This window comes from Asparagus officinalis, chromosome 4, assembly GCF_001876935.1.
Source record: "Asparagus officinalis chromosome 4, Aspof.V1, whole genome shotgun sequence".
In the NCBI taxonomy this organism is placed as follows: Eukaryota; Viridiplantae; Streptophyta; class Magnoliopsida; order Asparagales; family Asparagaceae; genus Asparagus; species Asparagus officinalis.
In genome coordinates, this window is record NC_033797.1 from 60,566,119 (window position 1) to 60,579,699 (window position 13,581).

At 35.7% G+C, this 13,581-nt stretch overlaps 1 protein-coding gene and 1 long non-coding RNA gene across 3 annotated transcripts; both read right to left on the bottom strand.

The window, feature by feature from the left end:
* LOC109837545 lies at window positions 256-5,715 on the bottom strand. Of its 2 annotated transcripts, XM_020405839.1 has the most exons (7): window positions 5,537-5,715; window positions 3,902-4,875; window positions 3,386-3,829; window positions 2,523-2,591; window positions 2,372-2,440; window positions 2,146-2,300; window positions 256-770 (listed from the first exon to the last, which is right to left on the bottom strand). In XM_020405839.1, the coding sequence occupies exons 3-7, from the start codon at window positions 3,560-3,562 to the stop codon at window positions 638-640; spliced, it is 603 nt and encodes a 200-aa protein (XP_020261428.1). In that variant the 5' UTR covers window positions 3,563-3,829; window positions 3,902-4,875; window positions 5,537-5,715; the 3' UTR covers window positions 256-637. The 2 variants fall into 2 exon arrangements, with proteins under 2 accessions (XP_020261428.1, XP_020261427.1); XM_020405838.1 differs by lacking the exon at window positions 256-770 and having other exon boundaries at window positions 1,631-2,300; window positions 3,386-3,816; window positions 5,537-5,711.
* Window positions 8,064-8,725, bottom strand: LOC109836168. Its single transcript, XR_002245862.1, has 4 exons — window positions 8,653-8,725; window positions 8,459-8,544; window positions 8,252-8,358; window positions 8,064-8,155 (listed from the first exon to the last, which is right to left on the bottom strand). It is a non-coding gene; the product is annotated as an uncharacterized LOC109836168 (long non-coding RNA).

Here is a 13,581-nt window from a genome sequence, read left to right on the forward strand (position 1 = left end):
AGAGCAAAATTTCTGGAGGCCCTTACAGAAATATGACAAAAACAAATATATTCCATCACTCAACAGATATGAACATTAGCTTCAATTCATAGAATGCCTAAAATCATTTGATACATACATACAGAAATGACAGCCTCTGAATATGCAAAATAGCAATAAATGTAATATTCATAAATCAATGACTATCTATCCACGTCTACAAGCAGCTAGATGAAATATTAAGGATGCATACACATTTCAAATATGGAAAACATATCTAATAAGCAGTATATAGAAAATTCGACTCATCCAATAGAGTCATCATAACACATTGTTTCACAATGGTCTAGTTGTTTCAAACTTCTAATAGTGATGATAAATTCTTATACTATTTCCAATAAAAAAAATGATGCTTCACACTGCTTCCAAGCTACAGAACCATACTAACGAAAACAAAAACAAAACAAGGGTACAGTCCTTGGAGGTCTCAAGCAAGTAGTCTTCAGAGGTCTCAAATCTCTGGTAAGGTCGTCTATTTCCACAACCTCGGCTTCTCCATTGCCTTTCTGAAAAAAACTGAGACACAAGTGTAAACAATAGCAGTCTAGAATCCTAACACAAGTTCCATCAAGAACACGTCTAAATTTCACAACAAAAGTTACAGGAAGCTAGTTAGAAATGCAAGCAAACAAAATTCCATCTCCTTAAGCCCCAGGCAAAGATATGTTAAATTGTTAATATCAGTATTAGAGCTCCTCTGTTCAGGTACACAGTGTAGAGGAGTAGCAGACCAGTTATCCCCCTTGAAAGTTGTAGAAATGTTCGATCTTGGAGTTGAACTCTTTTAAATGTAAGGGTATTTTGGGCATTTCGAGCGGGGTTTAAACGGAGTTACGCCTGGGTATTCGTTTTGGGGGCTGGAAGAAAATCGCGCGCGGTTTTGGGGGCAAAGCACCCGTTGAAAAAGTCTTTGGGGGGAGGGCACGTTTTGTTGTGTTTTGGGGGTTGGAAGTATTTTTCCCTTTTGTTTTTAAGTCATGTCTATCTGTAGATCTTCTATTTAATAACTTTGCATTTCTCCTATTTAGAGGGTTTCTTTGATTTGTAAATTGTAGTAAGAAATATTTATCTACAATTTTATTGTGTGCATGTACAACAAAATGTTCAATGATGTAGTTCTTCCTTGTTTCAACTTTTCATGAGACTTGATGCTCTATGTTCCTTTAGGCTCTTTCTGGTTGTGTCAATTGTTTGGTTGTGGTCTCATATTGTTTACACTTGTGTCTCAGTTTTTCTTGTTTGATTTATACATTTTTTTGTGTTGCGAAAACTATAAATTGATTCCTTAAAAAAAATAGAGAGAGATGTATATACTGTATCAGCATAAAATTGTCCCAGAGCAAAATTTCTGGAGGCCCTTACAGAAATATGACAAAAACAAATATATTCCATCACTCAACAGATATGAACATTAGCTTCAATTCATAGAATGCCTAAAATCATTTGATACATACATACAGAAATGACAGCCTCTGAATATGCAAAATAGCAATAAATGTAATATTCATAAATCAATGACTATCTATCCACGTCTACAAGCAGCTAGATGAAATATTAAGGATGCATACACATTTCAAATATGGAAAACATATCTAATAAGCAGTATATAGAAAATTCGACTCATCCAATAGAGTCATCATAACACATTGTTTCACAATGGTCTAGTTGTTTCAAACTTCTAATAGTGATGATAAATTCTTATACTATTTCCAATAAAAAAAATGATGCTTCACACTGCTTCCAAGCTACAGAACCATACTAACGAAAACAAAAACAAAACAAGGGTACAGTCCTTGGAGGTCTCAAGCAAGTAGTCTTCAGAGGTCTCAAATCTCTGGTAAGGTCGTCTATTTCCACAACCTCGGCTTCTCCATTGCCTTTCTGAAAAAAACTGAGACACAAGTGTAAACAATAGCAGTCTAGAATCCTAACACAAGTTCCATCAAGAACACGTCTAAATTTCACAACAAAAGTTACAGGAAGCTAGTTAGAAATGCAAGCAAACAAAATTCCATCTCCTTAAGCCCCAGGCAAAGATATGTTAAATTGTTAATATCAGTATTAGAGCTCCTCTGTTCAGGTACACAGTGTAGAGGAGTAGCAGACCAGTTATCCCCCTTGAAAGTTGTAGAAATGTTCGATCTTGGAGTTGAACTCTGCTCAGAATTTGATTTTTCTGGGTCTTGTGCAAATGAAAATCCCATGATATTTGATTGAACAAATTCTTGTGAACTTGGCATATTCAATTGATGCCCATGTATCTGTCAAAATACCAGTAATATAAATAGATAGCAAAAAAAAAATCATATATTTATAACAAGCACACACTCACGTTATACGGATGAAAGAGCATTGGCATATATCTACCATTACCAACCGTCATAGGAGAGTGCATAAGTACCTGTAATTGATAGTAATGAATCATATAACACTATAGTTGTTTGAAAACTCATTATACACAATGTGAAGCATTGTTTTGAAACCTGTGATTGTTGTGAAGAAGGTACATGAGATTGGTCCATTGCATCGCAATGTCTTGGATCTTTAGTTACCTATCATTGCATAGACATCAATAATGACTATATTCAGCAAGAAGTAAATAATGACTTCAATTATAGTTAAATATAAGACTTGTGCGAGCTTCTTTTTGTTTTTTCTTAACCGAGCTTCAAAACCTCCCGTTACTCGACGTTTTCCACGATGTGTAGCTTCTCTCTTTTTGAATCCCTTTGCATTCACAGCGGTTACATTATTAGATCAATCAACCAAGACATTTTGGGCTTCATCTTCCACATCTTTTTCATCATTTATTTCTACACGTAACATATCTTCAACCATCTTTACTAACTTATCAGCTTCCATATCTACTGCCTCATATGTCTTCTCACTCTCAGATGCTCTTGATGCAAGCCCAACAAACTTAGAACATAAACTTCTATATCGAGAAGTTTGTTTCAGCCTTGGGTTCTTTACAATCTCGTGCTCACGTATGTCCTGCACAACATTATCAACTCTTGCATTTTTTGTCCACCTCTCTAAAGATATATTGCTCAGGTATCTTTTTTATCAGTGTAGTTTCTCTGCCTTCTGTCATCACTTTGATACAATGCCTACACAAGACACCTATAGTTGCAAACATCCTACAGCTGCAAGATACTGTAAATTGACCTTCTCTTTGTACTAGCCTCTCCTTAAAGAACTCATCCCTAACAACAGTGAATATATACTTTTCACCATTGGACACACACTTCGTTATGGAAGACTTTAGAGAGTCTTCAAACTGAGCTTGAAATACCTTAAATATAGCTTTGGTATAAACTTCTCGTGCATGTATCAAGATACTTACCTCCATTTTGCAGTGAACAATCCGGAACAACAAATCATACTCAGCTTCCAATTCCTTATACCGCTTATCAAATACCATTCTTACAAAGTGAGTAAAAAACTCGGGCAATTGTAGGTCTGATTTCAAATACCCCTTCAAACTAGCATTAAAGCTTTCACTCAGTTGTGTGGTTTGCATTCCTACCGACCATGTCCACTTCACATATGCATGCACCCATTTTTTTTCTTATTTTAAATGTTGCAGCCAACCAAGTATCATCATGTGCATCATACTCATCAAGCATGGACTGCCAAGCACTCAAGAACTCATCCTCTTCCTCAATTTGATAAAGAAATTTGTTGAACACATTGCCTTCATCTGCTTCATTGTGGTCTCGAAATAAGAAGCCAACATTCTTGACAGCATTTTGCATCAAATGCCATATACAAAGTCTATGGTAAGTACCTGACATATACAAAAAAATGGTCATATACATTTAAAAAAAAGAATGCTATATACAAAGTCGATGGTAAGTACCTGGCATCACATGTAATACAACCTTGGCTATCGCTGCATCTTGATCAGTAAAAAAGGTTTGTGAAGGCTTCCCACACATTGCCTTTAAAAAGGTTTCAAACAACCATATAAAGAATGATGCGGTCTCGTCGTACATTAAGGCAGCTCCAAAAATAATAGTCCCTCTATGATGATTTAATCCAACAAACACCGCAAATGGTCGATTTGCTTCATTAAGTTTGTAAGTTGTATCAAAACTTACCACATCACCAAATATACCATAATCCATTATCATTTTAGCATCAGCCAAAAAACATTGGTAATCTGTTCCTCAGTGTCTAACTGCATCTCATAGAAGAACAAAGGAGTTTCCAACATTTTCTTTGAAAAATATTCTATCAGATAAGCAGCTTCTCCAATTTTTTTTTCTGTCAGACAGTTCGAAGGTAATTCTTTTGGTCTACCTTTGTAAATCCTAATGACTCTCTACCACCTACTTGCTGACCCATTAATTCAAATGCAGACTTCGGCGAAAGACCGGAATTTGCTGTCAAGTCTAAAAAGGCTTCATCTGATGATGTGATTTTTCGATGAGATGGCATAAAATGGACAGATTCTTGGCTGATAAGAGGATGGTTATGCTCTTCAGAGAAATGATAAATAGAATACTTGCCAATACGCCTGACCAACTTAATCCCCATAATCGCTCCACAATTAGTCCTTGTCTCTCCTCTTGGATTTCTCGTCAAATCGTCTCTTATCCGCCTTCCGCAAACCTTCCTTACAACAAACAAATGTTCTTGAAGTGAGTACACCTTGTTTATCTGCAGCATAAGCAGCTCTTCTAATGCTAAAGCCTTCACTACGTGCATATTCGTTATAAATGTCATATGCATCAATCTAAGAATCAAACTCCATAAAAAATTTAGGTTTCAAGTCTTCTTTTGATTGCTCCAAACTGTCATTGTTTTCTTTCACAGGCTCTTCCATAATGCCTGCAACAATCAATCATATATCAGAATCACTACACACATTTCTCTACACATATATAATCCAAGTTGTTTAGTTTTGACATACATACAACAAACATATATATCTGAATTAGTTGGCATCAGTTAAGCACTTGTTGCAAGTCACTAAAATTAGTGTCATTTGCACAGAACATGTTCTTCCATTCAGTTTTCTGCTACCCTAAATGATCCTCGATGATATCATGTTTAGCAAGTTCTAATTATAAATTCAGTATGCAAAGTTCCATTTAATAATACAAAAGAAATAAGGTTAAACTTTAAAAAAAAAAATTGTCATTGAAAATGGATTAAATGGAGCTTTCAAACTGACATTGTAACATACATTTACCAAGCACGCTATGTCAATTACCAAAATTAGTTTACAGCAAACAATGAAACAAATGCAAATTTATCCAATTTATAAGCTTTGGAGCTCGTAGAATCAACAAGGTGACACCTTTTGTTGAATTTTCGCATTAAAGTGTAGTAATCTCAAGCAATTAATCAAAACAGATTCCTCAGATCTACCCAAATCCGAAAACAAACAAAACCCAGACTAAACCTAATAAAAAAAATTCAACTTTAAATTGAAGAGTGCAGCATTCAAGAACAAGTAAGAATTTTTTTTTAAGAGAAGTCTGGTTACCTTCAACGGAGAAGAATCCAAAACACCCAAACTTTAGCTTTGAAAGAGGGAGGGGCTAGAATTCTCCGCCACGAGGAGGAGTCGGCGACGGGGCAGAGGAGCGGCGGAGGAGGAGTCGGCGACGGGGCGGAGGAGGAGTCACCGGAGAGATTGAGAAGGGGGGAGAGATTGAGATTGAGATTGGGAGGAGAGAGAGAGAGATTGCGTTAATAGCTGGGAGGGAGAGATCTTGACCGTAGATTTAAAATGAAAGGTAATCTATTCCTTTATACAAAAGGGAGAATAAAAGAACCACTATTCATGCTATAGTAAATAATACAGTGAATTTACTGTAGTGATAAAACTGTGGCTAACTACCAATCCCCAGCTATTGCACTGTAGCTAACAGCCTATCCCCAGCTTACAAAATTAATCAAACCAAGCTCATGTTCACCCATATATTTTTTTCAAAATTCCCCAGTTGACAAAATTCTCCAACTTACAAAATTAATGAAAGCAAGCCCATGAATTAATGACACCAAGCACATGTTCAAGCAACATCACCCAAATTTTACAACTTCAAAATCTATCAAACTTGAGCAGCAATCTCTCAATATTCTCCAGCTTACAAAATTAATCAAACCAAGCTCATGTTCACCCATATATTTTTTTCAAAATTCCCCAGTTGACAAAATTCTCCAACTTACAAAATTAATGAAAGCAAGCCCCTGAATTAATGACACCAAGCTCATGTTCACGCAACATCACCCAAATTTTACAACTTGCAAAATCAATCCAACTTGGCAGCAATCTCTCAATATTCTCCAGCTTGCAAAATTAATCAAACCAAGCTCATGTTCACCCATATATTTTTTGTGGGCCCCACATATTCAATCAAACTTTAGTTGCCACGTCATTTTGTGGGCCCCACATATTCTGCTTACAAAATTACCCTGCTCACACCTCAAATACATTAACATGGATAAACCAAAAAAAGAAAAAAGAGGAGGGAGCGACAATATGTGAAAAAAAGTTAATCAAAGTTGATAAATACCTCTTCAAAACCTGGAGTTGCTACAGGTTTTTGAGGGTCCCACATATTCCTTTGTGTGCATCAAACTTGAGCGGCAATCTGGGAAAATTCTCCAGCTTACAAAAATTTTGAAAAAACCACCAAAATTTTGAATAGCAAGGAAACAAGGAAATGTGTGGGTCCCACATATTCACTCTCTTCAAACAAGCTGTGAAAAAAGCGGCAATCTGAAAAAAAAGAGCCAAAACTGAAATTATAATTTATAATAAGTTATCATGCCATAAAAGAGAAACACTTCAAATAGCAAGTTTTATGTGATCTTAGGTCACTATTATTTGATTATTTTTTGATTAAGTCAGTATTTCCCACATTTATGATTTATGACTCATTTCTGCCTATATACATCACATTTTTCATATCAAACTTACTTTTTAAAGTATTTATGATGACCCACTTCATCACAACATTAATTCATCATATTTATTTCATATTTCTTACCATTTACCCAAATAAAGATCATACATTAGTTTAACTAGCTTCTCAAGCAATGTATATTTTCCTCTTAGTTGCATGCTTAAATTTTATTTCAAGTACAGGACCTAAATTATGCTTTTTTGTTTCAATTATAGAAGTGGAAAACGCTTCTAGAATCAACTCTTAAGTCATACTGTAAGTATACTATGCTCCTTTCAGTATATTTGTCTTTACATTATTGGAGATCTTTGTTCCTTAATTCATGTATATATATTTCTAGCATATTAACTTATTGAATATTAATTTGACTCTGATATAACATGTACACAATTTATAGAGTATCATGATTCAAAGTAAGTTAGTTATAAACTGAAAATATTTTCAGTTTTCTATATCTTATTATTTCTATTTGTGGTATCAATCCACCAATTTAACACAACTTTTTGAGCATATGTGGAATGTATAATGCACATCTTTTGGAGCATAAATGGAGAATATAAGTATATATGTGCAAGTGAACAAGGTAACTTACCACACATCTTTCTGAGCATATATGGAATGTATGCTACCATTTACCAGAAAATCTCTTTCGGAGAATATTTCAATTCGTACTTTCGGAGAAATCTCTTTCAGAGCATATATGGAGAATATAAGTAGCAGCTCAATGGATGTTAGTTCTTTCATATCACCTTCATCTCCGAAGCTCATTGACAGAATAACAGGTAACAGTCTTTATATAAACATATGCCCAATTTAATAGTTAATAGAAATCTACTGCAATAACCTTAAATTATTGAAATTATTACCTACAGAGTTGAATTCGTTGGAATCACAGATCATTGACTTCACCAATCAAAGTGAGAAAGTACTCCCTCTTTGTTGACGCACTACGACTTTGACAAACTTCTATTCCTTAACACTAACTACCCATCATCTGTTTTCAGCTCTTCGATCCTATAATAACAAAGAGAGACGAGTTAAGAGGAAAGTTATTCATAGAGATAATGGCACCTGTAGCACTACTTCCTTTGAGGATACATCCCCGGTTATTATCAAGCGTACAAGGATGGAACAAATATCATATGATTCATCATTCGACGATTCTCACGTGCAAATGGAAGATAATGTACAACCTGTTACAAACAATAACCAATCTAATTCGGTTATTCTTAGCAACAAAGGAAGGAGAAAAGGCAAACAAATAAATGAGAAAGGTATAACTTCCTTACATTATTTTCATGTCAAATAATTGTACCTGTTTCCTTGCCTCATATGCTGTTGACATTGATATTGTCATTTGTTGTATAACATTGCTATTTGTTGTGTACTTCTAGGTCTGTACAATGATATACACAATGTGGGATCACCAACTTTTATTTGCGAACATTGTGATGCTATGCTTTGGTATGAAGAAAGAGCTGAGAAATCAAAGAGACCTGAAAATCCAGCTTTCTCATTATGCTGTCGAAAAGGCTCTGTCAAATTTCCTCTCCTCACGCATCCTCCCACCTTTCTCTGGAATCTGTTAACCGGTCAGGATAGCAGAAGCAATAAATTTAAAGAAAATATCAGAAGTTATAACTCAATCTTTGCATTTACTTCCTCAGGCGGGACAATTGACAATACATACAATAATGGAGGTGGGCCTTATTGTTTCCGTCTAAATGGACAAAACCATCACAGAATTGGTTCTTTGAGACCAGTTCCTGGAAATATCCCAAAATTCTGTCAGCTCTACATTTATGATACAGATAATGAATTAGAAAATCGTATGAACGCGTTAAAATGAAAGACCAGATATCGTCGCAAGAGTGTTCAAGATCAAACTAGATTCATTGATGGAGGATCTTCAAAAGAATAATCATTTTGGAAAGTGTATAGCAGGTATGATTTAATTTATCATATTTACATATCTGAGCATTCATATATAGATGTAATCACTTTTTAATGTGATCATCCAATAGTTTAATTAGCTTCTCAAACAAAGTGTACTTTCCTCTTGGTTACATGCTTAAATTTACTTTTAAGTACCAGAGGTAAAGCTTACACCATTTGTAAGTAATAATTTTTATAATATGAGAAAAAAGTAGTTAATATCAATTACAATGTCTGAAGTAAAACAATGAAGCAGACACACACTATGATTGTGAGCAAAGGCACGTATATATCTTCACTTTTTGGTTTATGAAATAAATTCTTCAACTAAAAAAAAGGCAAGTCAGGTACCTGATCATGAACCAATTTTATTAATCATTTTGGAAAGTGTATAGCAAGCCCAATTTAATTTATCATATTTACATCTCCAATCATTCAGATATAGATGTAATCACATTTTAATGAAATAAATCCACCAGAATATCACTGTAATAAAAGCATATAAGCTCCTAGACACATGTTTAAATTTTTTGGAAGATAAAGATGCACAAAAAATATATAACAGGTCACACACAATGTATATGGATAAGTAACAAAACGCCAAGCGATTCTGGTATGATTTAATTAGTCTAATAGAAGAAAGTATTACTAATTATGATAGCAAGCAAAGTGAATATTGAATGTTCTTATCCACAATCCAAAATTGTGATCATGATGCTGTACACGTATATTGTTGATACAAAAGGAATCAATTCAATGGCAGATGGGGCTGTAAAGGGATCAGATTCAGTTCAGATCTATGCAAGACTTGAATATGAATCCGTGTAAAACGAATATCTTAGCCGAATCCGATCCTAACCTCAAAAAGAAATCAGGTCAAATTCTGATTCTGGTTCCTGATCAGACCATTTCCATCTAAGTGTTCATCTATTCTTTATTAAATTTAAGCGAGTACTCGGATCTAAATGTTCATTCGACCCAAATTCAATTTTAATTTAATAATCTAAATCTAAATCCGGCCAGGATATGGTTTCAGTCATAATTTCAAATTTGAATCAGATGTTATATTTGAAAATCAAATTGCGGTTTTGGCTAATATTTACAGCACTACAAAAAGAAATCTCTTGCCCTTCATTAATCATTGAAGAAGTAATTGTAGGCGTCAAAAAATGCTGAGAGATATCCGAATACAGCTCAAAAAGGCAAAAGAACACAAGTATGGGCTGTCTCGCACGCGAGACAGACTTGACTGTCTCACCGTGCGAGACAGTCTTTACTGTCTCGCAGGGCGAGACAGACTTTTACTGTCTCACCCACGATTTGTCTTGGTCCTGCTTATTCAAAGTGGCCTGAGAGGTTTTGTTACTTATCCATATATATTTTTACAATACTGTGTATAGTGAGATGTATTTATCCAGATGTATTTACTCAAGCAGTTCCCTGCCTTTAGTATGAAAAAAACACACAAAAGAGAGTTAAGACTTCAAATTTGAACTAACAATGCTCATCTTAAGCAGGTATGATTTCATTGAGCAACTTATAGGCTATTAATATATATATGCCCAATTTAATTTACAGATTTCACCAACTTAGTGCACACACTCAATAGGATTCTAAGCGAGGAAAAACAACAAGTTATAACATTAAACTCATAAACTTCATGAGAAAATAGAGTGCTTAAAACATAATTTTTGTGAAACATAACATTTGAATTAATAAATTATGAACCATCTATACTACTGATAATAAATTTTTCATCATACATGTAGGAATACTCACAGTGAGAACAACTTATGAAGGCTTCGGAAGAAACAATTTATGATGTTGTATATTTCGAAGCTCTACGAACTTCACAGGTAATACAAATCTATCAATTTATGAAAATTATAANGAAGGCTATTTTTTTGAGGAGGCTGATCATTTTGAGAGCACTTCAGAGCAGAAAGGACAGAGTACTCAAACTTCGGCAACTCCTTGATATTCAGGCTTTGACTTGATTTCAAGAAGAACGACTATCTTACCTTGATAAGATATCGTTTCAAGTTCTCACTTCGATAAACGAAGTCAGAATCATAAACCCCTCACGATTCAATCAGAATCTGTGATTTGGTGGTCCACGAGTCAAAGCGCTCCCGGCACAGGCAAAGATCCCACGCAAGCAGCGATCCAAACAACGATCCTGCGTTTGTTTCTCAAGAGTTGTAATTTTTATTTTGTTGTGTAAAAGAAGTCTTATAAAAAGACTATCTCTTTTGAATTTGTTGTAATCGACCGAAGATATAATGAATTCCATGACAAAGTCAACTTTTGACGCAAACAAGCTGGCGACCACAGTGGGAGCCAACGGTCTCGCTGCCGAGACCGTCGTGTCGCAGCCGATCAAGATTCCAGTTGAATCCATGGTCGAATACAAATTCGACCAAACCAAATTTGAGGAATATCTCTCATCATCCTCTTCAAGATCTTCAGTATCTCGCAAGTACAAGAGGATCTCACAATTGAGGAAGACTTACATGCCAAAGAAGGCACAAAATGAAGACTCTCGCGTGATTGTTGCTAAGGATTTTACTCGCAACACCTCTGCTCACAATGACTCTTATCTAGTTAAAGAGTCATCGAATCAAAGCCCGCCGGCATTGACGAAAAGAGCTCGTCAGAGACAACGCCAACACCGCGCTCGTCAAATAGCTAAGGCCTTGGAACAAACCGACGGGGTTCGTTATCACACGGACCTAGAGTCGAGGAGGCATCGAGTGGTTCAGTTGTCTCAACAACCAATCACTCATATCTCTGCCAAACTCACGACGGAGGAATGGACTATTGTCAAAAGGACTCGTTCGACCCTCAAAGAACGTATACAAAAACGTCGTGCAAAAGCTGCTAATGCCCATGCTCTCTCACAACAAAGACGAGAAAAGAGAAAGGAAATGGTGACCAAAGAATCACCAAAACTTCGTCAAGTTTGGATTCCAAAGTCTGGACTTATGCAAAATCAGCATTCAGAGCCCGTTAAGACTCCATACCCGCAAGGGGGTGGTTCTAAACGTGTGACTCCCGACATAACCTTGGATCGCTCAAAGACAAAAATAAATTGTCCTGAGAATGCCAACAAGGTTTTATACCCCCAGAAGAAGACGCATTCACCAAATGATATCGTCATACCTGGGAGATCATACCAACAGACGATACGATTTTTTGGCAATCATACCAATGAATCGTATTATCAAATTGAGGTTGTGAATAATTTTCGAAAGAGAGTTATTCGAGAGATAAACTCTCGTTGTTCCTGTGCACGACTCGTCAAAACAGCATTATCAGAATGTGACTGTTTCAAACGAGAAATCATCCCACGAAAAGTCTCTGCATTATCAAAGCCTAAGCTGAGACATTTCCGCAAAAGAAAATCAGCTGCCCAAAATGATGAATTCCCTGAAGTCACCATCAACGTAGCTGATAGAAGAAAGTCTAAACAGCATTCAAGTGACTCAAATCCCGACTTTTCCCCGAAAGGAAAAGTCAATCCAAGAATTGCTCAAAGGATGTCTCGACTCCAATTAGGAGCTATCAGACGCAGAGACTACAAGAGAATGCAAGAAGGAATGTCCTCGGAGGATGAATTCTCGGACACTTATTCTGCAATCGCTTCTGATGATACAATGTCTAGCACAGGACAAATCAGAGAAGTATTCACAATCACTGCTGATCAGTTCACTCAAATACTTCAGGAAGCTCTAGCCAAACAACGTGAAGAAATTAGAGCTGAAGTGAAGACAGAAATGAAGTTGGCTATCCAACAAATGAGAGAACTGTTAACTCAACAGCCTCAACCTCCTGAGTCCAATCAGCGATTTGAATCCAGCCACCACACTCGGAATGTTGTAGATGACAGTGATCCAGAGGTGGATGAAGTCATTATGGCTGATACACCTCCCAATGGCAGGAATACTCACAGCGAGAACAACTTATGAAGGCTTCGGAAGAAACAATTTATGATGTTGTATATTTCGAAGCTCTACGAACTTCACAGGTAATACAAATCTATCAATTTATGAAAATTATAAAGTTATTGTTGCTGACTACATGATAAAACAAGTTCTGTCAATTATAAAAGCTACATGATAAAACCAATTCTTTCAACTATGTATGATTAAACTCATAAGCTACAAAATAGCACCAATTCCTACTAAACTTAGAGCTAAACAAGCTCGAATTCATCACCAAAATCTATGAGGACTTACTAGGGCTCAGGATAAAAATAGATTGGTCATAAAAGATTGCCTCTCCTATAAAACTATGATGCAATGTAGGCTGCTATTATGAGGGATTACATCACCCAAACATTGTAATCTCAATGTAGGTTGCAATCAACATAGAATTGCCTCGCCTAAACATTACATAATTAATTAAAATAGGATGCATTCTCAGTTTGTTATCATCATCACTGCCCATCTAAAAAAACATATACCAAAAGAACACATACCAGAATTGAGTACCAAAGAAAGCCATCTGTCATTAAGCTCAAACCGACCATTATATACCACAAGAAGCTAACAACCAATACCTCAATGTAAGCACAAAAAGCCAACAATAAAAATTAGCAACAAGAATCAATAAAGCCTTTTATTTTGTAGTTATAACTGATATTTTCCTTTCCTCAAAACATCAAAAAAATTAAGAATGTACA

Bases quoted from the DNA above. Each gene is read 5' to 3' on its own strand.
- LOC109837545 (XM_020405839.1), bottom strand. From the start codon at position 3,562: ATGCAAACCACACAACTGAGTGAAAGCTTTAATGCTAGTTTGAAGGGG. The intron at 2,592-3,385 runs GTAAGTATCTTG...ATGCAATGATAG, and splicing joins TTGTTCACTGCAAAATGGAG to GTAACTAAAGATCCAAGACA. The intron at 771-2,145 runs GTCTGCTACTCC...GGGGGATAACTG, and splicing joins ACTTTCAAGGGGGATAACTG to GTCTGCTACTCCTCTACACT.